General features: G+C 43.4%; 1 protein-coding gene across 2 annotated transcripts in view; it reads left to right on the top strand.

Annotated features, from left to right (window-relative positions):
- The window catches only part of DOCK1 (dedicator of cytokinesis 1), a 530,116-nt gene that overhangs the window by 406,113 nt on the left and 96,541 nt on the right, over positions 1–27,462 (top strand). For both annotated transcript variants that reach the window (XM_036828289.1, XM_036828290.1), the window contains exons 30-32: positions 4,177–4,255; positions 12,884–12,984; positions 23,410–23,468. In XM_036828289.1, coding sequence (XP_036684184.1) covers positions 4,177–4,255; positions 12,884–12,984; positions 23,410–23,468 — 239 coding nt within the window. The remainder of the gene's footprint in view (positions 1–4,176; positions 4,256–12,883; positions 12,985–23,409; positions 23,469–27,462) is intronic.

Below are 27,462 nucleotides of genomic sequence, written 5' to 3'. Positions count from 1 at the left end.
AGATCTGCATCTCTATTCCTGCCCTGCAAATAGGTTCATCTGTACCATTTTTCTATACTCCACATATATGTGTTAGTATACGATATTTTTTTTTCTCTTTCTGACTTACTTCACTCTGTATCACAGACTCTAGGTCCATCCACATCTCTACAAATGACCCAATTTCATTCCTTTTTATGGCTGAGTAATATTCCATTGTGTATATGTACCACATCTTCTTTATCCATTCATCTGTTGATGGACATTTAGGTTGTTTCCATGTCCTGACTATTGTAAATAGTGCTGCAATGAACACTGGGGTACATGTGTCTTTTTGAATTAAGGTTTTCTCAGGGTATATGCCCAGTAGTGGGATTGCTGGGTCATATGGTAGTTCTCTTTTTAGTTTTGTAAGGAAACTTCATGCTGTTCTCCATAGTGGCTGTATCAATTTACATTCCCACCAACAATGTAAGAGGGTTCCCTTTTCTCCACACCCTCTCCAGCATTTATTGTTTGTAGATTTTTTTTTTATTTAACATCTTTATTGGAGTATAATTGCTTTACAATGTTGTGTTAGTTTCTGCTGTATAACAAAGTGAATCAGCTATATGTATACATATATCCCCATATCCCCTCCCTCTTACGTCTCCCTCCCACCCTCCCTATCCTACCCCTCTAGGTGGTCACAAAGCACCAAGCTGATCTCCCTGTGCTATGCAGCTGCTTCCCACTAGCTATCTGTTTTACATTTGGTAGTGTATATATGTCAATGCTATTCTCTCACTTTGTTGCAGCTTACCCTTCCCCCTCCCCGTGTCCTCAAGTCCATTCTCTACGTCTGCGTCTTGATTCCTGTCCTGCCCCTAGGTTCATCAGAACCATTTTTTTTTTTAGATTCCATATATATGTGTTAGCATACGGTATTTGTTTTTCTGACTTACTTCACTCTGTATGACAGACTCTAAGTCCATCCACCTCACTACAAATAACTCAATTTTGTTTCTTTTTATGGCTGAGTAATATTCCATTGTATATATGTGCCACATCTTCATTGTGGTACATGACTCTTTTTGAATTATGGTTTTCTCAGGGTATATGCCCAGTAGTGGGATTGCTGGGTCATATGGTAGTTCTATTTTTAGTTTTTTAAGGAACCTCCATATTGTTTTCCATAGTGGCTGTATCAATTTACATTCCCACCAACAGTGCAAGAGGGTTCTTCCCTTTTCTTCGCACCCTCTCCAGTATTTATTGTTTGTAGATTTTTTGATGATGGCCATTCTGACTGGTGTGAGGTGATACCTCATTATAGTTTTGACTTGCATTTCTCTAATAATTAGTGATGTTGAGCATCTTTTCATGTGCCTCTTGGCCACCTGTCTTCTTTGGAGAAATGTCTATTTAGGTCTTCCACCCACTCTTTGATTGGGTTGTTTGTTTTATTGATATTGAGCTGCTTGTATATTTTGGAGATTAATTCTTTGTCAGTTGCTTCATTTGCAAATATTTTCTCCCATTCTGAGAGCTGTCTTTTAGTCTTGTTTATGGTTTCCTTTTCTGTACAAAAGTTTTTAAGTTTCATTAGGTCCCATTTGTTTATTTTTTTAACATCTTTATTGGAGTATAATTGCTTTACAGTGGTGTGTTAGTTTCTGCTTTAGCAAGATCCTTTTTGACCCCCCTCCTAGAGAAATGGAAATAAAACCAAAAATAAACAAATGGGACCTAGTGAAACTTAAAAGCTTTTGCACAGCAAAGGAAAACGTAAACAAGACTAAAAGACGGCCCTTAGAATGGGAGAAAATATTTGCAAATGAAGCAACTGACAAAGGATCAATCTCCATTTGTTTATTTTTGTCTTTATTTTCATTACTCTGGGAGGTGGCTCAAAAAAGATCTTGCTGTGATTTATGTCAAAGGGTGTTTTTCCTATGTTTTCCTCTAAGAGTTTTATAGTGTCCGGTCTTACATTTATGTCTTTAATCCATTTTATTTTTGTGTATGGTATTAGGGAGTGTTGTAATTTCATTCTTTTACATGTAGCTGTTCAGTTTTCCCAGCACCACTTATTGAAGAGGCTGTCTTTCCTCCATTGTATATTCTTGCCTCCTTTGTCAAAGATAAGGTGACCACAGGTGCGTGGGTTTATCTCTGGGCTTTCTATCCTGTACCATTGATCTATATTTCTGTTTTTGTGCCAGCACCATTCTGTTTTGATTATTCTAGCTTTGTAGTATAGTCTGAAGTCAGGGAACCTGATTCTTCCAGCTCTGTTTTCCTTTCTCAAGATGCTTTGGCTATTCGGGTCTTTTGTGTTTCCATACAAATTGCGAAACTTTTTGTTGTAATTCTGTGAAAAATGCCATTGGTAGTTTGGCAGGGATTGCATTAAATCTGTAGATTGCTTTGTGTAGTATAGTCATTTTCACAATATTGATTCTTCCAATCCAAGAACATGGTATATCTCTCCATCTATTTATGTTATGTTTGAGTTCTTTCATCAATGTTTTATAGTGTTCAGAGTACAGGTCTTTTGTCTCCTTAGGTAGGTTTATTCCTAGGTATTCTTTTTGTTACAATGGTAAATGGGGTTGTTTCCTTAATTTCTCTTTCTGATCTTTCATTGTTAGCGTATAGAAATGCAAGAGATTTCTGTGCATTAGTTTTGTATCCTGCAACTTTACCACATTCCTTGATTAGCTCTAGTAGTTTTCTGGCGGCATCTTTAGGATTTTCTATGTTATAGAATCATGTCATCTGCAAACAGTGACAGTTTTGCTACTTCTTTTCCAATTTGTATTCCTTTTTATTTCTTTTTCTTCTCTGATTGCTGTGGCTAGGACTTCCAAAACTATGTTGAATAATAGTGGCAAGAGTGCACGCCCTTGTCTTGTTCCTGATCTTAGAAGAAATGCTTTCACTTTTTCACCATTGAGAATGATGTTTGCTGTGGGTTTATCATATATGACCTTTATTATGTTGAGATAGGTTCCCTCTATGCCCACTTTCTGGAGAGTTTTTATCATAAATGGGTGTTGAATTTTGTCAAAAGCTTTTTCTGCATCTCTTGAGATGATCATATGGTTTTTATTCTTTAATTTGTTAACATGGTATATCACATTGATTGATTTGCATATATTGAAGAATCCTTGCATCCCTGGGAAAAGTCCCACTTGATCATGGTGTATGATCCTTTTAATGTGTTATTGGATTTTGTTTGCTAGAATTTTGTTGAGGATTTTTGCGTCTATATTCATCAGTGACATTGGTCTGTACTTTTCTTTTTTTGTAATATCTTTGTCTAGTTTTGGTATCAGGGTGATGGTGACCTCATAGAGTGAGTTTTGGAGTGTTCCTCCCTCTGCAATTTTTTGGAAGAGTTTGAGAAGGATAAGTGTTAGCTCTTCTCTAAATGTTTGATAGAATTCACCTGTGAAGCCAACTGATCCTGGACTTTTATTTGTTGGAAGATTTTTAATCACAGTTTCAATTTCATTACTTGTGATTGGTCTGTTTATATTTTCTAATTCTTCCTGGTTCCGTTTTGGACAGTTGTACCTTTCCAAGAATTTGTCCATTTCTTAGTAATCTTTTGAAGTTCTGACTACCTGGTCTTTGTTGCAAAAACTTCTGTGGATCCTGGCCCCAGTCTTACCTCTTTGGAGCCGTCCCTCAGAGCGATCTGAGATGCTGTGTCCTAGGCTTAAGTCCTCAATTTTGTCCGCCGAATAAAACATAATTCTCACCTTTTAGGTTGTGCATTTTTTTCCAGTCGACATGCCAAACCATTCCAAGCCTGACAGTGTGTAATAGTGCTTTCAAATGCTTCACTTTAAAAAGCCAGCTAAGCGAAGACCAATTTTATAACACTAATACATTGTGACTTGAGAAAAGTATTTAATTTGCACCTTTTCTTTTTTTAAAAAATTAGGGTTTTTAGTGATATTTTTCATATGTTACTTTCACACTGTTATTTTGGTCTGTTTCTTTTATTCTGCGTGTGTCCTTGATTAATTTGGAGAACGTCTGCATATAATTCTCTGGGCTTTTCACTGGCAAAACCTCACAGCTTTTCACAGGACTTAGAGACTTCCCGTGCCAGACAGTCTTGGATTGTAGCTAATTGAAATGCCAAACCTCCAAAGGTGCCAGAGCAGAAGTGTGTAATTATGTAATTTTCTCTTGATCTTTCAGAGTCTTTCTGCGAGCGATTAATCAGTATGCAGATATGCTGAACAAAAAATTTCTGGATCAAACCAACTTTGAGCTGCAGGTAAGAGAAGAGGTAGACATGACCTTTGTTGGGAAATCATGTTAAAACAAATTGCTGGTCTGAGCCCATATCTTATATTTCTAATCCTTGAACTTAAGTTTTCCCATTTAAGGTGTGGAAATGGAATTTACAGTGTGTGATACTGGAACCCGAGGATTGAAAATGATGCCTTTGGGCTATTTGCTCAATTTAGCGAGGAAGGAGATGGAGCCGTTTCAGAGTGAAAGTCTTGAATCAGAGTGACAAGTAGGGACTCTCTGAGCAGGAAGGCTGCCACGTCTCAATTGGTGAGGCTGCCAGGATTGTCTCAGATCATCCTAATGTGATGAGGATCAGCCCAGGAGGTGAAGTGGGTCTGCATCACTGAGCCCAGCTTGCTTGTAGATATAGATTTTCCCCTGATATATTCTCTTCCGGCTTTGTGCTGCCCCAGTTGGCCTTTACCAGGCAAAAGGTCGCAGCCCTGCAACACCCCTGGGCTGTGGTCAGCTGATCCTTCCATGTTGGCCCTACTTCTCCAGTGCTTGTGGAGTGCGTGCGTGCATGTGTGTGTGTGCGTGTGTGTGTGTGTGTGTGTGTGTGTGTAAAAAGGATTGATTTTTCCCTGGCATGATTTCTTACTATGCATCTGCTATTGATGACTCTCATTTCCACTGAACTTCAGATATATTTCTGCTAATCATGATTTTGCCATTATGTAGTTTCATTTACTAAAGTTTGCAAATAAAAGCATCCAAATGCAAACAGGTTAGTTTCCTGGGTGGGATTTTTCACTGAGAAGGAACCTGAAGAATTTATATATACCCAGAGGGTGGTCTGGCTCAAAAATGAGTTACCAGATAACAAAAATTAGACAACCATCTACCTTCCCTTTTGCATTGTCTTCAGAAAATTTAGAGCTTATATGCTACTCGGTTTATTAGATTAAGTTCTTAGGTTCCTATGCCCTATTTCTTGTATCATTTTTTTAAATTAAAAATGTTTTATCGTCATTTAAGTACATAGTAGTACATCAGGTACTGTGTATTTGGAAATGTTACTTACTATTTTTCACAGTTTTAAATGTTTTATTATTTTCTCTGCTTAATGTTTGTTTTCACATGTCCTAATACACAGATAAATGCACGTAAAATATTTATGCAGGGTAAATCCGCACATCGAATAAAATATGAAAGGCCCCTTACCACCCTTTCACCCTTTTCTCCCTCTGCCGGGTAACTTTTAAAATAATTGTTGTGTGTTCTCCGTGAGGCTTCTTTAAGCATTTACAGTTGACCCTTAAAAATGTGGGAGGGCGGGATGGAAGGTGATTAATCTGAGTGTAATTCAACCAAGCACAGACTATGTAGTACTGTAGTAGTCACTACTGAAAAATATCCACCTGTAAGTGGACCCTAGTAATTCAAACTCGAGTTGTTCAAGAGTCAGTTGTATCTGGACCTAGACCTGCTTTCTTTTGGTTTTGAACGTGAATTGGGTCGTGCCAGCCATGGTTTTCACTTCTATCATATTCCACAACATAAATGTACCAACATTGGTGCAGGCATTCCTGCACTGATTACCTGCAGGCTATTTTCAGTTTTTCCCGTTTCCAAGCAGTGCTTCCATGAACAGTGTGACACACGCATCTCAGTGCTGCATTGCTATAGAACAGGTTCCTGGAAGCATAATTGCCAGGCTGACTGGTAAGATATTTTAAGTTTCATGGACACTAATAAATGACTGACCTAAAATGCTCTAGCAATTTGCAATCTCACCAGCCTTCTCTGAGAGCAGTCATTGTCTAGAGTCTTCTCCCATACCAATTTCTTTAAAATTGTTGATTCTTATTTTTATTGGTATTTCTCTGATTGCTGGTTGGGTTGAGAGTACTAATTGGCTGTGAGGATTTCTAGTATGAACTGTCTGATCATTTCCTCTGCTCATTTTTCTCTTAAGCTATTTGTCATACTTTTTTGTAAGTTGGAATTCATGATATAACTTAGCCATGGGTTTAGGTTTATCGTATAGAAATGTTTGATTTTTCTGTAGTTAGATGTGTCAGTTCTTTTATGGCTTTTGGGTTTTACGTTTTGCTTGGCAAATCCGTCTTTGATTATAAATTTAACTATTCTTTATGTAGATAGTCTCTGCTAATAGCTTTATAGTTCTGCTTTTTTTTAAACTTTCCAATGATTAATCCATCTGTGATTTCTTTTTTTAATGAGTTTTGAAAAATTGAAGTATAGTTGATTTACAGTTGTGTTTGCTTTAAGTGTACAGCAAAGTGATTCAGATACATATATATATATAAAATATATTTATCTATATTCTTTTTCAGATTCTTTTCCATTATAGGTTATTACAAGACATTGAATATAGTTCTCTGTGCTATACAGTTGGTCCTTGTTGTTTATCTACATGTGCATTTTCTATAGTTAGTGTTAGGGGTTAGAGTTCAACTTCACTTTTTCCCACATTATTTTATTATAGAGAAAAAATGAGTCAGTCTAAGAAAGAATTGGAAAATTTAATTCAAGCTGAATTTGAGGATTATAACCCAGTGAGAACATCTCAGAAAGCTCTGAGAACTGTTCTGCCAGTTAGAAATCAAGGCACACTTATGTAAGTTTTTTTGAGACAGAGGGTGGTACATCAAATGACATATTATTGACAGTTTACATAATCCAGATCTAAGTCATCAAGTTGGGTCATGTGACCCCTTACAAGGTCAAGAGGGATGTTATCTTTTTTTTTTTTAACATCTTTATTGGAGTATAATTGCTTTACAATGGTGTGTTAGTTTCTGCTTTATAACAAAGTCAATCAGTTATACATATACATATGTTCCCATATCTCTTCCCTCTTGCATCTCCCTCCCTCCCACCCTCCCTATCCCACCCCTCTATGTGGTCACAAAGCACAGAGCTGACCTCCCTGTGCTATGCGGTTGCTTCCCACTAGCTATCTATTTTACGTTTGGTAGTGTATATCTACCAAACGTATGTGGTATGTCCATACCACTCTCTCACTTTGTCACATCTTACCCTTCCCCCTCTCCATATCCTCAAGTCCATTCTATAATGGGTCCAACCTATAATAGGTCTGTGTCTTTATTCCCGTCTTACCACTAGGTTCTTCATGACCTTTTTTTTTTTTTTTCCTTAGATTCCATATACATGTGTTAGCATACTGTATTTGTTTTTCTCTTTCTGACTTATTTCACTCTGTATGACAGACTCTAACTCCATCCACCTCACTACAGATAACTCAATTTTGTTTCTTTTTATCATCTCACACTGGTCAGAATGGCCATCATCAAAAAATCTAGAAACAATAAATGCTGGAGAGGGTGTGGAGAAAAGGGAACACTCTTGCACTGTTGGTGGGAATGTAAATTGATACAGCCAGTATGGAGAACAGTATGGAGGTTCCTTAAAAAACTAAAAATAGAACTACCATACGACCCAGCAATCCCACCACTGGGCATATACCCTGAGAAAACCATAATTCAGAAAGAGTCATGTACCACAATGTTCATTGCAGCTCTATTTACAATAGCCAGGACATGGAAGCAACCTAAGTGTCCATCATCAGATGAATGGATAAGGAAGATGTGGCACATATATACAATGGGATGTTATCTTTTAAGGAGTTGTCTTGTTGATGCGAGGAGAATGTTTCTCTTTATGCTTGAGCAGCTATTTTCTGCCGATGGCAGAGGTTTGGTCAATTCCTAATGCAGATACACAATGCACAGTGAGGGGAGAAAGGAGTCCAAAGGGCAGAGAAGAATTTTTATGTTTAAATAACATATGAATTTTATTTCACATTATAAATAGTTTCTTCTTTCCCAATGATTTGAACTGCCACTGAGAAAACTCATAATTACAAATGCATGTGTGTACATTTCTGTTTTCTGTGTTATTACCTATGGGTTTTATACCCAGCTAGTATAACCAGGACTTCCCCGTTAGTGTGTTATTGCAAAATTATCTTGACTCTTTTTGCGCGTTTCCTCTTCTGTGTGAAATTCAAAATCACCTTGTTAAACTTCTTAAAAATGCTGTCTACATTTTAACTAGGATTCTATTGAATTCATAAATAACTGTAGGGGAAATGTAACAGCACTTCGGGGAATACATGGCAGTGTTTATTTTTTCCCATCCCACACAGGAATATTTAGGCCTTTTTATGTGTCCTTCATTAGGTTTTCTTGTTTTATCCATGTAGGCCGTGCCTATCATGTGCTGAGTAGATGGCTGTGTATTTCAGGTGTGGCTGCTGTGGGTGTGGGCTTACTGGTTATTGCTGAGCTTGTGCATTGTTTCATGCATACGGTCCTCTGGATGCTCCCTTCAGGCCCAACACCTTGCCTGCAATGAGCCGTTTTGGCCTTTGTCCCTTGGCAAGTGTGAAGTGCATTTGATTGTTCCACTTTGGAGGGCTCCCACCCTCCCACCCCCAGGGGGAGGCTTGGGTGCCGTGTGGCCGAGGCCGCCTTCAGCGTGTGGTCCGGGCAGCGGGCGCTCCCACAAGGTGCGTTTTTATGTTCTGACATTCCCTGCACAGTTCTCTCTCCTGACACTTCCTTCTCCTTTAACTAATCATCCCTGTGGGCTGCTGCTGCTTCCCTCTGTCCCTCCTCGGTCTGCTTCTCATTTCCAGCAAGTATGCTACCAAGAACTCTTTTTTCTTAACCTTATCCTAGTGAGCTGCCAGCCTGACACCCTATCACCTCCCCAGATCTGTAGTGTATATTTCATACAAACAGAGACCTTCCCCTACGTGACTAGAGTAAGAATACCAAATGCAGGAAACTTACATTCTCATCACCCCTAACCAGTCCTCAGACCACATTCAAGTTCAGTCGTCCCAATCCCATCCTTCACAGGTCAGCATCACAAATGCCGTTAGTTGTCACATCTGAAATCACGCATAGCTTACAGGGGTTTTTTTTTTAATGTTTGTATTTTTATGTGATTTTTTTAAAGACTTTATTAATGGCAGTTTCAAGTTCACAGCAAAATTAAGAGGGAGGTGCAGAGATTTCCCGTAGACCCCCGCCTCCTGCACACGAAGCTGCCCCACTATCAACATCCCCCACCAGATGGTACATTTGTTACAATGGATGGACCTACACTCACAGATCATAATCACTGAGTCCTTACTTTACATTACGGTACACTGTAGACGTTTTGCCCACTCTGTGGGTTTGGACACATGGAGAATGACACGCATCCAGTTCCATTGCCCTAAAACTCCTTGTCCTCCTCCTATTCATCCCTCCCTCCCCCGATGCATTCAGTTTCTGCGTGTCTTTCGTCTCCTTCAGGGCAGCACAGTTGCTCACTCTTTCCTGGCTGTTCTGTCCTCGGCACTCTTGCAGAGCACAGGTCTGGGTTTGCAGACGGCCCTGCACTTGGGTTGCCTCACGTTCCCCAGTGCTTAGACCCAGACTGCGCCCTTGGGAGGAACATCACAGAAGTCGTGACCCCTGCCCCCCATGCCAGATGCTCCCACCTCCTGGGGGGCCCCCTCGTCCTGTTCAGGCTCTGACAATGGCCGGGGGATTTTTGAGGTGCACAATTGGCAGCCTCCTCATTCCTAAGGATATAAAAATCTCCTGTGGGTCCCAGTCCTGCTTTACAGGTGGAAACGCTGAGTCGCCAGGCACGCGGGCCATGGGGGAACCTCCTTCTTCAGGGCATTGGACTACGCAGTTCCCCTAAATATCTCCCAAGGCAGGGTTTTCAGGAGACTTGTGGCTCAGCTGTCGTCCTGGCCGCTGTGTGAGTGAAGAGAAGGAATATAGAGTTAGTGAAACTGGCATTTAAAAAGACACATTCATATTTTTGTTGATGTTGTTTTTATGGGCAGCATGTATACATTAAAATACGTTCTGGGTCCTGCTCTAGTGGTGCCCCTGACCCAAATGTGGCCAGGGACCCCTGCCAGTGCTGTGAGAAGAGGGCACTGCTGGGAGATGGGTGGCCATAGCGGGGCGGTGTTAGTTCCAGAAACAAAGGAAGCAACTTGTACTTTATTGATTTGAGTCACCCCTTTTATTATAAAAAGGCCTGACACAGAAAGTGCCTTTGTGGGCAGGAAAGAGTGTGGCCTGTGAGGTCCAGGATGGCCCGCTGGAGACCCTTGTTCTACTTCACGTGTTTTTTTTTTGTGGTTTGGAGCAAGTGTCTGAACCTCATTTGTGAAATGGGAAGACCAGCACTTACCTGGGATTGAGCTGCTCTGTTCCTGAGGAAATGCCAGTTCCTGAGGAGCACCGGATAAGTGAAGCCCACCACACTCTTAGCTACATCCATGCTTGAAAATTTCCTCTTATTTCTCTGGTCACTGAAAATAGAGTCATTATTGTTAACACCTTGTTTTTACGTAACTCTGTGTAACCATCACATTGGATGCAATGAATATTACCCCTGTTTTGTAAATAAGAAAACCAATACCCACAGATTTCTTCCTAAGATCATTGGAGGCACCTTGGAGCTTGGACATGTGATGGAAACTCTCTCCAGCTCTTGCCCACTGGGAGCAGGTGAAAGTTCCCCTGAAATATCCTGTGGTACAAGAATGGTCCGCTGAGGAGTATCTGTGATGGCCAGTCTCTGAGCCCCTTGCTGCAGTTCCTGGGGTGGGGAGGGTCTCCCCGCTTATCTCTCACCTGCTCTCCCCAACCCCCCACCCTCGGGTGCTGCCCTCTGAGAGAGGATGCAGATGGAAGCAATCTGGAGGAAATGTCCCTAGAGTTTTTTTTTTTTTTTTTTTTTCATAGAGTTTTCATTTGCATTTGAGAAATCCCCATGGGTTCATCCCTCAAATATTGATTATTCCTGATGGATCACTTACATTGAGCCAGGCTCTGCCCCAGACCTGGAATCCTGCCCCCACCCTGTGTACCGTGAAGTGTAAAGGGAGGACAATTAGGGCAGGACTGTAGGGACAGACCAAGGTGCTCGAGGGCGCGGAGAGGGCGAACACACCTGGTCCAGGTATGCTGAGACCCAGTGAGGGAGGAGAGGGGGGTGGACCCGGCATGTGCAAAGGCCCAGGGGCGGGGAGAGCATCAGCTCAAGGGTCTGATGGGAAGACAAGGGTGCAGAGTATGGATGGAAAGCCTGCTGCAAGGCGGAAGCAGAGGGAACCAGGCCGCGGGACTCCCCTTCAAACTCTGTTCTGACCGGAAACATGTGGGAAGCTCCTGAAGAGGTTTGAGCTGGGGTGTGGCCCCCTCAGGTTAGTGTCAGTTCCCTCTGGCTGCCCTGTGGGATGAGGCGAGGACAGGAAACAGGAAGCAGGCTGTTCTGGTCTGTGAGGGATGATGCTGGCCTGGGGTGGGTGGTACCCCAGCACTGAGACAAAGTGGATGGGCGTGGGAGGGATTTATAAGGTGAAGCGGAAGGACTTGCTGATTGAAACAGTGGGATGCTGTGAACGACAAACCCCAGAATAAATCCCAGGTTTCTCCCCTGGGCAGTGAGGGGTATGCCCATGCCATTTATTGAGTTCAAGCGGAAAGCCCCCATTCATGATCCAAGAATTCGTCCTTCATTTTAATTTTCTTCACCTGGTCTTAAACATTGACCTACTCAGGGGGTCTTAGTTTCATGACTTTAGGAATCTACCCCTCATAACATTTCTTGTTGAAGAACACTTTTATGGGATACTGTGTCCAGATACACAGAGCTTCCAGTGAAGAGCTTTAGGATGACAAAATCATTTTATAGTAAATTGTCATTTAAGCCACGCACAGTCTGTAAGTCCTTGAAATATGAAATGTTGGATCTTTTTACGTTTTCCTCAATTTTCTAGTGTTTATATATTTTTAGTATCATAAAAATGATAAATTATAGAAATGTATACAGTAAGTCCCCTACCTACGAACCTTCAAGTTGTGAACTTTCAAACATGCAAATGTGCGTTCGCATGTCCAATCACGTACATTAGTTCACGCGTCTGGCGTACATTGTCCCTTGCGTGCATCCTCTACAATTGGTTGTGCTTTTGTGTACTTTACAGTACTGTATAGAGTACAGTAGTACAGTATCTTTATTTCAAGCCCAGGACGTCCGGAAGCAAGCGTAAAAGCAGTGGTATATAGCTGATCGTGTTAGTTGGGTACCTAGGCTGACTCTGTTGGACTTATGACCAAGTTGGACTTATGAACGTGCTCTCGGTACTCCTTCATATGTAGGGGACTTGCTGTATACTATGAGGTAAGGGGCTCCATAATACAGTATTAATAACAGCTAACATTTATTACGTGCTTACCGTGCTCCCGGCACCACTGGATGGGCACTGCATGTCTTTACTCCCTCCGTCCTTGAGCAGCCCTATCAGGTAGGTACTGTTGAAATTCCCACTTTACCTGAGGAAACCGAGGCACAGAGAGGTTGGAGTGTCCGCCTAAGTAAGTGGCTGAGCTGGGATCTGACTGCTTGCACTGTCAGAGCCCATGCTCAGCCCTGAACCACACCGTGGGTGGCTGATTAGCAATGTATGTAGAGAGTGCGGCTTTCAAACCTTTCAGAAGTGTGTGCTGGGCAAATGCTACTCTAAACGTCTCGGAGCGTTTCCGAGATCCTATATTAATCGGTTCGGCACCTTAGCATCTCCCCTTTTTGGTTTCAGCTGTGGAACAACTATTTTCACCTGGCTGTCGCTTTCCTCACTCAAGAGTCCTTGCAGCTGGAGAATTTTTCAAGTGCAAAGAGAGGGAAAATCCTGAACAAGTAAGTCCACGTAGCCCCAAATGCACGGGCAGGAGCCTGCAATTCTGTTAGCACAGTCTTCTTGCGTCCTCTAAGCCAACTGGTTACCAATTGAGATGTAATCATGGTGTAATGAGAGGGTGGTTTCAAACCATGAATTGAGTATTGCCTTTTGTGACCCATGAATCCAGATCTAAAATTGCAGATCCATTCTGGTGGGTTGCAAGTCAGTGTCATTCAAGACTATTAGCGCCGAACAGAATGGGAGTTTCGGGAGATAATTGCTTTCGCTGTGCACCGTGCTGATGTCACGCCACGTATGGTTTGCTGTATTGCTTAATTGTCCAACACTGCTTCAAACAAGGAAGCTTCTGGCGGAAGCTGTTGGCATCTTGGGATTGTGGAACAACTCATTGTGGAGTGATGAGTCATCTGGGGTTCCTTCTTTGCAAGAGATGACCCCAGTCCTCTTCCAGGCAGGAGATCTGAAAGGGCTTAACTAGCTCTTGGATTATCCTGAAGACGTCTGAGAAGCCCCGGGGAAGCCAGGACCCCTGCCTGGCTCCTTCAGCACTGCATCCGGAACAGCTCCTGGTCCAGAGTCAGGAAAAGAACCCTTGCGTGGGTTTCTTTGCAACCCTTGGGCTCTCTCTCTGCCTCAGTTTCACCAGCGTCTCAGTTCTCTGGGGGCCCCTTCCATCAGTACATCACGTTGCTAAGTCATCCGTCCCTGTTCATCACTTCGTAATCCCTCTGAGCCGTGTTGACGGTTCCAAGGCACTGCCAGCCCGGTACTGTCACTGAGGTTAGAGATTCCAGGGCCTCTCAGGAGGGGACAGCTGCTCAGCCCTCCCTCCTAGTATCCCAGGAGTGTGTGTCTCCCTTGCAGACCAAATGGAAAGCACACTATCCCTGGGGAGTAAGAAGTAGTTCAGCAGATATTCACAGAGCACGTATGCCCTGCCAGTGACTTTCTAAGAACGTTTTATGCATTTTTCACATAGAATCATTCGAACAAAAACCAAAACTATTCCGTAGGTTCTCTTATCATCTTTATTTTCCAGACGAGGAAGTGAAGCAGGTTGTGAACCAGGGTCCCGTGTCTCACACCGAGTCATTCTAACTCGGGCAGTTCAGAGCCCGAGACGTTTAGCTGGGCTGCTTTTAGAACCTTAAATCCTTCCCTGAGACCATCTGAAAGTCAGCTTTCATCGGGTCATCTTGGGACTTCCCTGGCTTCCCTTCCCAGTGGTTAAGACTCCCTGCTTTCCAGGTTCGATCCCTGGTCGGGGAACTAAGATCCCTCATGCCACGTGGAGCAGCCAAAACAAAAACAAAAACAAAACAAAACATCGGGCCGTCTTTCCTTCAAGCTTCCGCAGTTGAATGACTGGTCTGTTGGCCATTGATAGAGACAAGTGTTCCTTCTTCAGAAAGGGAAATGCATCCTGGGGGGCGTGGGCCCAGTGGGTGCCCAGCGGGGATGGCAGGGAAGATGGCCCCCACCTCCGAGCCAGCAGGGTTTATCCCTCACCTTGGCTCAGGAGACAGACTTTTCTAGGCAGCACCTTCCGGGGATTGGCTCAACAGGGATGCTACCACTTTGTGAAATTTACATTCCCTCAGTGCTCCCAGGAAGTGAGGGATGGCTCCCAGCTTGTTGTCCTTGATGAAAAGCTGTCATGGGGAAAGCTGTTGGTAATAGAAACACTAATAACCAGCACACACACAGGACTTGGCCCTAGCCGCTCCCCCGCAGAGCCCTCCAGAGCCCTGGTTATCCTGTCCTGCCCTCCTGTGTGCAGTGCTCATGTGGGGTGAGGCTGGGGTCCAGCCCCAGCTCCAGCCGACACGGTGCCCATTCCTTGCCAAGCTCGTAGCTCATCCTACCCTTAGAGATGCCTGCGGAGGAGAATTGAGTTTAAACCGGAAATCTGCCTGAAAAGAGCTGACGTCTCCTTCACAGTTTGGAGAATAAAACTATTTGATTCTGAGCATTCTCCGGTCAGGGTGGGGCCCGTCTCTCTCCCCGGGCCCTTTCCTTGTTGGTGTGAGAGCATTAACATCTAAGCTAGAGCGACACCAATAAATGCATTCACCACACAGGGCCTTGCCTTGTCCACCAGAGAAAACGTTTGCTTCCCACATCGTGCTGTGCCTTCTGAAGCTTCAAAGCCAAGGAAAACTAAACACAGCCAGCTGGTGTCGCCCCTCCCGGAGGGCCCCTGAATCGGGCTTTTAGAATTCTCTCTCTCACAGCCGTGGCAAGGAGAGACTCTGGATTTTCCCTTTGAAATTGTCTCATGGATCCCCCGAGGGAAAAAGCCCCAAACATTTCAGAAATTGTCTTTGCAGGAGTGTCTCAGCTCCTGTGCAGCCCGAGGGGCCCTCTCCCAGGGGCACAGGTTCAGTGTGTGGCCATGCCAGGCCACCGAGGGGAAGGACTTTCCAGCGTCTGTGTTGAGCGCTCTTGGCCTATGAGGCCGCGTGGCTGAGATAAACCGCTGGTTCACCTGTTTGTTGAACCTGCCTCTCGCCACACCTTAAACAGTTTATCATCCGTGTGCAATTTTAATTTCTAAACAGCAAAACCTGCATGAGAAATATTAGGAGATGGTCCTACCCAAATGCTTAAATTTTCTAGTGCCTTAGAAATGTCTTAATTTGTTTCAAATTGTGCCATGTACTTAGGCCGGGTCCTGGTGCTTGGGGCCCAGAGATAAGAAGTTCACAGTCTAGGGGGCAGGTAGCTGTGCAAAATTACACGATTGGGGTAGAACGTAAGTGCTCCCCAGATGCCTTGGCAGCCCGGAGGTGGGCATGTAGGACTCAGCCTGGGTGGCGAAGGTGGCTGAGATGTTTACCGGATTGATTGACTGAGCCCCTTGTCAGCAGACAGCCAGTCCCAAAAGGGGTCATCGCATCCTAAGGGGCATGGCCCACTCTATAAGCAGAAATGCTCGGCGTTGCTAAAGCATAAGTGAGTGGCCGGGCCTGGAGTGGTTGGGACTTGGGGCAAGGTGCGAGGGACCAGGTGACACGGGGATTAACCCCAGGCGTCTGAGCAAATGGCTGGCTGCTGGTTTCCAGCACACTGGAGCGTGATCCAGGGGGTTATTTTCTTCTAGAGGGAAAGGCTGTGGGGTCTGAAAGTGGAGTGATGCCCCCCTGTTTAGTAGCCTCTGGCTGTCCACATCGGCTTGTCTACTGCTGTAGGGTTTGTGAATCCAGCCCAGGGCTTCGGCGTGAGCCCCCTCGTGCCCCCAGCGCTGCCCTTCCTCTCTGCCACGGCCTGCAGCTCCTCACGTCTGCCTCGTCCACAGCGCTGTGGCTCAGAACAATAGAAAATTCCAGTATCAGAAGATCTGCCTGTTCCTTCCCTCTTGTTAAGCTTCCCGTCCTCCTGGTGACCTAGGTTGGGGAGATAATTAGGATATTTATTCCAAAGGCATTTCCCAAAGCACATGGGAGTAACATCAAAGAATGGGCCGTAGCGTGCAGAACACTGATTATGTCAGACCCAAACTGAGTACAAGATCTGGCAACGAACCACAAAATAAATAACCTCTAGGAATCAAAGTCCATAATGAGAACATTTAACTGACTCACCTTCAGACATCCTTGGCGCTAGTGACTCCTAACAAAGACAGAGAAGGCGGCAGAATGCTAACCCTGACCTTCATGAATGCCCCGCCCTCCATCCCCCACGCCTTGTACATTACGGGGGCTCCGGAAGCATGAGTCAAATGTGAAAGAGTTGGCTTTGGATTAGCAGCCAGCTTGACCATTTTAGTTTGTAAGACATCATGTGTCCTAGCGTTGGGGCAATGGGGTGATGTGACTGCAAATGGCCTCTGTGTTCAGGACCAGACTGCATTCTGGAAGAGGAAAGGGGTCCATGAATGGGCCTCCAGCAGCTCTAAGCATAAAATGCCCATTCAAAAATTCCAGCCCGAGAGGGTAAAGCGTGATGGCCAAGCTCAGATCAGTGGATTTGAACCTATGTGATTAATGTGGGTTCCTCATGGTACTCTCTCCCCAGTTGGCCCCGGGATGTTTCCCATCCTTTTCTGGTTCGTTTTGTTTTTCCTATAGAAGTCTATCCTCAGCTCACTGCCTCTTCTAAGAGGACAGGTTTCACTACTGGACCAAAATACCGCATAAACAAAATATCACAATGTTTCCAAACACTGGGTTCTGAAACATCAGTGTGTTAATTCATACTGTACACATTACTTTTTAGGGAAACCAAAAGGAAAGAAGTACAGTGACAAGCCTTGCTTTGCAGTGTGACCTAATCTGAAGGTGCAGTTGAACGTTCCAAATTATAAAAGGAAATAATTTGTGTTTGTGCTAATTTTTTTCCCAAGAGACTCAAATTATTCCAGATAAATTCACTATATACTAAGAATTAGAAGGGGACCCAAGGAGATGGACTCAACAAGCTGTAACCTGTGCTAAGATCCTTTTCGAAGGATTAATTAAGTGTCCCACATGCATTAGCGATGCTATATTCTTTTTTTTTTTTTTAGTTGAAGTATAGTTGATTTACAACATTGTGTTAATTTCTGGTGTACAGCAAAGTGATTCAGTTATATATTTTTTTCATATTATTTTCCATTATAGGTTGTTGCAAGATATTGAATATAGTTCCCTGTGCTATACAGTAAATCATTATTGCTTACTTCTTTTATATAAAGTAGTGTGTATCTGTTAATTCCATACTCCTAATTTATTCCTCCTCCCATCCCTTTCCCCTTTGGTAGCCGTAAGTTTGTTTTCTGAGTCTCCTTCTGTATTGCAAATAAATTCATTTGTATTATACTTTAGATTCCACATACGAGTGATACTATATGGTATTTGTCTTTCTCTGTCTGACTTACTTCACTCAGTATGACAATCTCTAGGTCCATCCATGTTGCTGCAAATGGCATTATTTCATTCTTTTTTATGGCTGAGTAATATTCCATTGTAAATGTATACCACATCTTCTTTTAGTGATGCTGAATTTTTTTGTGTGCACATATTTATTTTCTTTCTTAAAAAACATTAAAAAAATTTTTTTATGCAGCAGGTTCTTATTAGTTATCCATTTTATACATATTAGTGCATACATGTCAATCCCAATCTCCCAATTCATCCCACCACCACCACCCCCTCACCCCCCAGCCCAGTGATGCTGAATTTTTTTGAACGTGATAAAACCTTATGCAGTGGAGGACACATCAGACCCCTGTGTCTAGTAAGGCTTATTCCCATCTGTCACATTTGGGGTCCTGTCTCCTCCCACCTCCCCAGAACTTACCAGTCTTTCCCATAAAAATAAAAATGTCTCACCCCACCCATCATCTCCCTCCAGCTCCCTCCATGCCTCTCTCACTCCGCACGCCCCACCCACTCCTGATGCTGGCTGCGGGCCAGCTCTGTCCTGGGCTCCCAGAACCCCTCTGTAGGTTTTCCTCCTACTGTTTTGGTCTCTCCGCTCCTCCCTTGTCAGGCTCAGACTCTTCCCTCCACCCATTAACTGCAGGAACACCTCAAGTCTTGGTGTTGGGCCTTCTCATTCTGTTCTCTTTCCTTAAGATAGCAGCTTTTAAATTGTGCATCTCAGCCCTTCATTGGGCTGGGATAGCACCTAATGGGCCATTGTATTAATTTCTTAGAGTCATCTGCCATAATGTAACAACACAAACTAAGTGAAACATCAGAAATTTATTGTATCATAGTTACAGAGGCCAGAGGTTGAAGTCAAGGCATCAGCAGAGTTGTTTCCTTCTGGAAGCTCAGAGGGAGGACCTTGTCCATGCCTCTCTCCTATCTTCTGGGGGTGGGTGGTGCCCATCCTTGGTGCTCCTTGACTGTGGCCCCCATCCTTGGTGCTCCGTGGCCGTGGCCCCCGTCCTTGGTGCTCCGTGGCCGTGGCCCCCGTCCTTGGTGCTCCGTGGCCATGGCTGTATAACTCTTGTCTCTGCCTCCCTCTTCACGTGGCTTTCAGCCTTGTTTGTCTGTGTCTCTAAATGTATCCCTCTCCTTATAATAATGCCAATCCTTGGATTTAAGGCCCGCCCCATCCAGCATGACCTCATCTTGACAGGGTTACATCTTGTAAAGACCCTCTTTAGGGGGTCACGTTCACAGGTAGTAGGGGTTAGGGCTTTAACAGATCTTTATGGAGGACACAAGTCAACCACATGAGCCAAGACCAACATACATTTCCCCCCCCCCCCATTTTTTTTTTTCAGTGAAATAGAATATAAGAAAGCATCAGAGTTGATTGCAGGTAGTAAAGTTAAGTATTCTTTCATAGAACTTTTGTATATATACATTTTTATGCATGCTGCTTAGTGTATTTCTTATTGCAAAAGAGTTTTTGAAACTTAAAAAAAATACTTATAAATCTGCCTCTGCAGCCTTGGTTCACAGCACACCCCTCCTCTTAAGGGGAAGGAGTAAGGCAAGCTCCCTGTCCTCCAGTCTCACTGCCTTCTTTGGTCTATATACTCACCTACCCCGCCCCCCGGCCACAGGGCCTTTGCACCTGCTGGTCTCTTCCCCTCTCTGTCTGGATTACACCTTTCCTTCTTCAAATCTTGGGTAAATATTACTCTCTAAGAGAGCTTCTCCCACAGCCAACCTGAACCCACTCCTCCAGTTTTTCCTAAAGAACTGTGACCATGGCCTCCAAAAAAACATAAATAATAACAAAAAAAACTACGATATATACATATATGTGTGAGTCTTATATGATTGTTTAATGCCCATCTCTACTACATGCTAATAGTCCCTCAGGTCTGTGGATTGTGTCTCTTTTCCACATTATATTAGTGTTCCCATATTAGCTCTGTGCCTGGCCTTCAGTAAGCATTTAGTAATTCATTAAACAATGAATAACGCTTACAGAACAAATTAATCTAAAAGACCATTGCAGCCATGAGGGGGATGCTGTGATGAGGCCCACTCTGAGCTTTTACAGGAAGGACCAGCCTGGCTTCATTGCTTGTTAGGACAGACGAGGGCACCATCTCCTCGTTCTCCCGAAGGCCTGGGAGATGAGCATCATGCCATCATTATCCCAGTACTACACATGAGGAGACCAAGGGTCAGAGTGGTCAGGTAATTTTCCCAGTGTGCTTAGATTTGATCTCAGGTTGGTCTTACCCCCAAGCTCGGGCTATCTCTGGTGGACATGGGATTTCTGCTTTTTGGGACAAAGATTCAGGAAAGCAGGCGCTAAGGTAAGGTCTCAGAGACCAGAGTCATGCTATTTTGGGTCAGAGTTACAGGCCTGGATGTGGGATCTGGGATCTCCCTGGGCTGTCTAAAGGATGCCTCCTGGGACCTCCCTCGGGCTGGCCGTTTGAAGTTGTCCACTCACTTTGTGGGTGGGCACAGGCGACCTGGGTGTGGTGGGGGGCACCAGGTGACTCCGGCTTTGCAGAAACAGGCATGTCATTTCCCCCCCAGGAGTCTCTGCTTCCTCAGTGGGAAAATGGCTACGGGAACGTCGTCTTCCTCACCTTGTGGTCTTACTTTGAGAATCAAATCGAATGAAACACACCACACATGCACTGTGAGGGGTGAGACACAGTGCTGTGCTGTGGCATCGTGGAAGTCTGCCCTCTCTGGTCCTCGAGGTGCATGCTGGGGGTGAAGAACAGGAGTTCTTTGGGAGTCTGGAGGCCTGTGCAGTCTCTTCTCCCCTTGCCCTGTGACCATGGCCGAGTCATTTTGCTTCCCCCCCAGGAGCAGTTCAGCTCCCTCAACTATGAGTCTTTAGTCATGGACTTAGTTACGATCTCTAAGGCTGCCACCAGCTCTGCAATTCTCTCTCCAGGTAGGAGCATGATCCCAGATACTCTCCATTACTGCTTTTTTCTCCTCCTTGGGGCAAGAATTACAAATGGTTCAGGAATCCCTCTTAAGTTCTGGTGACAGCTGTGACTCCATTTGGGGATTACGCGGAGACGTGTATAGATTTGTCAAAGCTGCCTTCTTATTAAAATGAGAGAAAAGATCAGTCTTACTGCCAGGGAGATTCAGTCCTGCCCTTCACCTTCCAGCTCTTTACTCAGCTTGTATGTACCAGCCTCGAGCACCTGTGTCTTATTTGACTATTATAATGGCATTTTTAGCACCTTTCTACCAGAGGCCTGACTCTCCTGAGCGATGTGCACTCAGATCTTTGCTAATCTCTGAAATACTGTGGAGACACATCATTCCCCACGTAGAAGACAGTAAAGCGGCACTGAAAAATGTAACCCAGGCATCCTTGAGTCCCTCACGCTCCGCTGGCACCAGGCGCAGGGGCGCTGGGTGGAGAGACAGGGACGGGGGCCGGCTTCCCTCTCCTCACACGCCTCCTGGGGTCCCCGGGTCAAGTCCAGCTCTGGACAAACAGCAGTCACTGTAGGACTTGAGACGTCCGTCGGGTCACTGCTGGTGATCCAAACCCAAACCGTGAGCCCGCTGCTGCCAAGGCTCTCCTGCACTTTATCTTTCTGAACTTTGGGGTTTGATTTGAATTATTATAAGAGAGGAAGAGGAAGAGGAGAGGAAGTTGAGTCAGGGGCCAGCAAGGCGCAGACCCTGATGGAGAACAGCCTGGCTTTAACCATTCGTATTTTTCAAGATATACTGTTCTGGGCTGAGAAGGAGTTGCTTGGCAGTTAAGAGTCTTTAAGCTTGAGTTAGTGACAGGCCCACCCCGGGGACAGGCTCTCGCCTCCTCTGGGCCTCTGGCGTCCTCACTGTGTTGAGGTCTGAACGCCTGGTAGCAGGGCCTGGGGTGTTTACGTTCTCGGGGTCCTCCCTGCGATGCCACACCCCTCACCTCCCCAGACACCTGCTCCCCTGAAAGGCAGCTCAGCCCCCTGGACAGCAAGGACCCCTCCAGCCTGAGGAGGAAGCATCTGCGCTGGATGGAGCGTGGTTTTCCTCTCCCCGGTCCTCTTCTCCTGGTAAAAGCCCAGAGAATGGTCTTCCCAGTGAGTCATCATGCAGCCACCTGCATCCTCTCCAGGCCTGGGTGCTGGGACCCCTCTGTCATTCCTACAGTAGCAAAATGGGGACTGGAAAACGGCTCTGCAAGCCTCAAAAGGTGCACGCCTCAATGGTGCTCAGATCTTGTGCCCCTGGGGCACTTCTGGGTGCCAGCTAGGCGCAGAAGGGTGACCCGGTCCCTGCTCCCTGGGGCTTGGTGCTGGGAGCATTCCTGGGCAGAGATCCCCTCTCTCTCACCGAATTTCCCTGCAGCAGTGCTCCCCTGGTGTCGGGCTGCTCTGCGAGGTAATACCTTCACCTCAGAGGACCAGCTTGTCCTCGGAGGAAGGGGTATGACGCTGCCCTCTCACTTCGGTTTCTCCACGTGTACAGTGAACGCCCTGGCACCTGTCCAGCTGTGATGCTCCCCAGGTTGAATTCTCCAAAGAGGAGCTGCTGGGTGCGTTCGTCTTTCCTGGTTGAGATTCTCGCAGGGTCTGCTGTCCTTTCCTGCCGTAAGTGACAGACAGGTGCTTAGGGTACCCGAGACTTTGATAAAGGGCAGCAGCCAGCTGGGGCTGTTGATTTACCGGCCGGGATCTCTACCTGTGGAGGCACAAGTCGGTCATCTGTAATCAGAGCTTTTCTTCCCACATCAGCTGACATAAGGACGCACAGAGCAGGTGCCATGACACAGCTGCTAAACTGTAACACTGTAGGATAATTTTGCAAATTATTATTTGTAATATAATCAGCCTTTTCCTTAGGCAATAAAGGAAAATGTTAAATTGCTCACAAACTAATAAAGGTTTATCTTCTGAAGCATCAAATTCTGTTTACTCATGAAACACACACCCCCTCTGCTGACCCACTGGGAAGAAAATTAGCATTTATTTTTGCTGGTACATAAAAACGGGGAAATGTTTGTTGACATCTTTTGGTGTTAAGCCCTTCCTTACATTGAAAATGATAAAGGAAGAGCCAGGAGCTGGGAGCTATGTGGAAGAGGGCTTCCCTGCTCTGATTGTCTAAGACTCCAGGGCTTAATTTAACATGTGAGAACTGCTTATTGTGTGCCGGGCTGTAGGATGTCATTTGGTGTCTGGGTGCCTGGATGCTTATAACATGCGTGGAAAACAAACTCCCCCTCAAGCCAAGGAGCCGGGTTCTCTTTCTCCTGCCATTAGAGACCGAAGAAAGGAAAATACTTTCATTTCTCTCCACCACCTCCCCAGTGTTTCCACAGAGGGGAGGATATTATGTAATCTGTGGTGATGGGAAAATGAGATTCCCTAGCTGGATTCCTCCTCCTTCGGTTCCTTTTGGTGGCAAAAGAAGTTGATACCTTGACACTCTCTTTATTTGTCTCAGGGATGGGAGAGTTTCATTGCACTTAAAAATAATCCAAGTCTGATTTTCAAATGCTCCATAGAGTGACTCAGCGTTTTTCCTGTCCCTGGTTTTCAGGTACGGAGATATGAGGAGACAGATTGGCTTCGAAATCAGGGACATGTGGTACAACCTTGGTGAGTAACCGGGACTTCAGGGCATCACGGTGAATATCGTGACTCGGTCGTGGGCGATGCCATTGGTCCTGTTTGTCAGCTTTGGGGCATCTTAAAAATCTGAACAGCTTCTGTTCTTCCGAGAGCAAATGCTACCTTTGCAGTAAGTGCTTTCAGTGAATAAGAGATGGGAGACCAAAGTAAAGGGAAGAAAATCTGATTGGTGGAGAAAACAGAAAAGTCAATAGAGCGCCCTCTTGTGTCAGGTGAGCACAGCTCTGCCTTGGAACTCTTGCTCCTGGGCAACACTACCATTCTCTCCGTTTCTCATGAATCAAAGCATGTAGCTCATCCTACTGTTATATATTCCATCACTTACTGTATTCAGTTTCACATAATCTACCTTCCAAAGGGTTTATTCGCCAACTCAAAACTGGACCCTGTATTTAGGTATACTGCCACCAGGTGGTGGTAGGATGAGTACTTGTGCAATCAAAACAATAAGGGATATGTGTGTTTAAGATAAGAAATTAACATAGGCATTTATCACTATAAGCTTCCCTCTTAGTATGGCTTTTGCTGCATCGCAAAGTGTTGGTATGTTGTGTTTTCATCTTTCATTTGTCTCAAGATAATTTTTGATTTCCTCTTTGATTTCTTCTTTGACCCATTGGTTGTTCAGGAGTACAGTTTTAAACTTTCAAGTATTTGTGAATTTTCCAATTTTCCTTCTGTTACTCATTTCTAGCTTTATTCTATCATGGTAGGAAAGGATACTTGGTATGATTCCAGTATTCTTAAATTTTTTAACAATTGTTTTGTGACCTAATGTGTGACATATCCTGGAGAATGTTCCTTGTGCACTTGAGAGAAATGTGTATTCTGCTGCCGTTAGGGGAAATGTTTTGTATATGTCTGTTAGGTGCATTGATCTATAGTGTTGACTTACTGGTGAAGAAAGATCTCAAATAAACAACCCAGCTTTACACCTCGAGGAACAACAACAACCAAAAAAAAAACTAGGCCTAAGCCTAAAGTCGGCAAAAGGAAGGAAATAATAAGGATTAGAGCAGAAATAAACAAAATAGAGGATAGAAAACTTCAATAAAATTAAGAGTTGGGTTTTTGAAAAGATAAACAAAATTGACAAACCTTTAGCTTGATTAATAAGAAAAAAGGAGAGGAGACTCCAAAAAATAAAATCATAAATGAAAGAGGAAACATTACAACTGATTCCATAGAAATAAAAAGGATCATAAGAGAGTACTATGAACACTTACGTGCCAGCAACCTAGAAGAAATGGATACAGTCCTAGAAACATACAACCTACTGAGACTGAATTATGAATAAATAGAAAGTCTGAACAGACCAATAATGAGATTGAATCATCTTACAGCAAACAAAAGTCCAGGACAAGATGCCTGCACTGGTGAATACTACCCAACATTTAAAGAAGAATTAATACCAGTCCTTTTCACACTTATCTAAAACACTGAAGAGCAGGCAACACTTCTAAACTCATTTAATGACATGAGCATTACCATGATGCCAAAGTCAAACACACTACAAAAAAAAAAAAAAAGGAAGAAAGAAATCTATAGGCCACCATCTCTGATGAACACAGGTGCAAAAATCCTCAACCAAATACTAGCAAACTGAATTCAACAGCACATTAAAAGGGTCATACACCAGGAACAAGTGGGGTTTATCTCTGGGATGCAAAGATGATTCAACATATGCAAATTAATAAAAGTGATAGACTACATTAATTGAATGAAGGATAATAAGATTATCTCAATAGATACAGAAAAATCACTGGACAAAATTCAAAACCCTTTCATGATAAAAACTCAACAAACTAGGTATAGAAGGAATGTTACTTAACATAGTTAAGGGCATATATTGTCAACTAATATCATACTCAGTGGTAAAAAACTGATAGTTTTTCTCTAAGATTGGAAACAAGACAGGATGCTCACTCTCACCCCTCCTATTCATCATAGTACTGGAAGTCCTGGACAGACCAATTAAGTAAGAAAAAGCAATAAAAGGCATCCAGATCAGAAAGGAAGAAGTAAAATTACCTCTCTTTGCAGATGACATGATCTTATATGTAGGGAACCCTAAAGATTCCTCCAAAATGTGTTAAAACTAACAAACAAATTCAGAAAAGTTGCAAGATACAAAATCAACATAGAAAAAAGAAGTTGCATTTCTATACACACTACCTGTAAAACAAATTAAGAAAACAATCCCATTTTCAATAGCATAAAAATGAATAAAATATTTAGGGATAAACTTAACCAAGGAGGTGAAAGACTTGTACACTGAAAATTACAAAACATTGATGAAAGAAATTTAAAGAGACACATATAAATGTAAAGACATCTCATGTTCATGGATTGGAAGACTTGATATTGTTATCGCTATCAAAATTCCAATGGAATTTTTTACAGACATTGAAAAATCAATTCTAAAAATCATGTGGAACCACAAAAGACCCTGAATATCCAAAGCAATCCTGAGAAAGAACAACAAAGGTGGAGGCATCATACCTCCTGGTTTCAAAATAAATTACAAAGCTATAGAAATCAAAACAGTGTGGTACTGGCATAAAGACAGACATATAGACCAATGAAACAGAAGAGAGAGCTCAGAAATAAGCCCACACATATGCAGTCAACTGATCTTTGACAGGAAACCAAGAATACACAATGAAGAAAGGAAAGTGACTTTAACAAGTGGTTTGTGGACAACAAATAGTGTTGTTAATACTGGATATCCACCTGCAAAAGAATGAAATTGGACTCTTAAGCCATACACAAAAAGCAGCTCATAGCACACTAGAGACTTAAACATAAGACCATAAAATTCCTAGAAGAAACCATAGGAGAAAAGCTTTTTGACCTTGGCCTGGGCAATGATTTGGAAATGGCACCAAAAAGACAAGTAGACTACATCAAACTAAAAAGCTTTTGCACAACAAAGGAAGGAAACAGTAAAATGAAAAGTAATGGGAGAATATATTTGCAAACCCCATGACTGACGAGGGATTAATATCCAGTATATATAAGGAACTCCTACAATTCTATAGCAAAAAAGCAAATAAACCAATTAAAAAATGGTCAAAGGACTTGAATAGACATTTCTTCAAAGACGACAGACAAATGGCCAGTAAGTACATGAAAAGTTGTTTAACATCACTAATCATCAGGGAAATGCAAATCAAAAACCACAGTGAGCTATTGCCTCACACCTGTTAGGATGGCTGTTATGAAGAAAATAAATAAAAGATAATCCTGTGTTTGCAAGGATGTAGGGAAATTTGAACTCATGTACACAGCTGGTGGGAATGTAAAATGATGCGTATGGAGGTTCCTCAATAAAATAAAAATAGAACTGCCCTATGATCCAGCATTCTCACTCCAGGTTATATATTCTAACGAATTAAAATCAGAATCTGGATATCGGCACTCCCATGTTCATTGCAGCATTATTCACAATGACAGAGATATGGAAACAACCTAAATGCCCATTGACAGATGACTGGGTAAAGAAAATGTGGTGTATATATGTACAGTGAAATATTATTCAGCCTTAAAATAAAAGAAATCCCATCATATGAAAAAAAATGGAAGACCCTGAAGACCACTGTTGGATGTGAAATAAGCCAGTCACAGATGGGCAATTACTGCATGAATCCTCATATATGAGATCTCTGAAGGAGTCAAACTCATTAGAGCAGAGAGCAGAATGGTGGTTGCCAGGGGCAGGGGTGTGCCAAGGGAGAAGTGGGGAGGTGTTGGTCAAAGGGTGAAATGTTGAAGTTTTGCAAGATGCATACATTTTAGAGATCTGCTATTCAGGTGATGCCTCAAGTTAATGATCCTGTATTGTACATGTAAAGATGTAAGAAGGTAGATCTCATCTTAAGTGTATTCTTACAATAAGCAAGAAAAAAGTAAAAATGATAAGAAATTAATACAATTAATTCAATTTTATTAATAAGTGAAT

The sequence above is a fragment of the Balaenoptera musculus genome, chromosome 16, assembly GCF_009873245.2.
Source record: "Balaenoptera musculus isolate JJ_BM4_2016_0621 chromosome 16, mBalMus1.pri.v3, whole genome shotgun sequence".
NCBI classification, from domain to species: Eukaryota; Metazoa; Chordata; class Mammalia; order Artiodactyla; family Balaenopteridae; genus Balaenoptera; species Balaenoptera musculus.
Note: the sequence above shows the minus strand (reverse complement) of the source record. Positions and strands in the feature narration are given on the sequence as shown.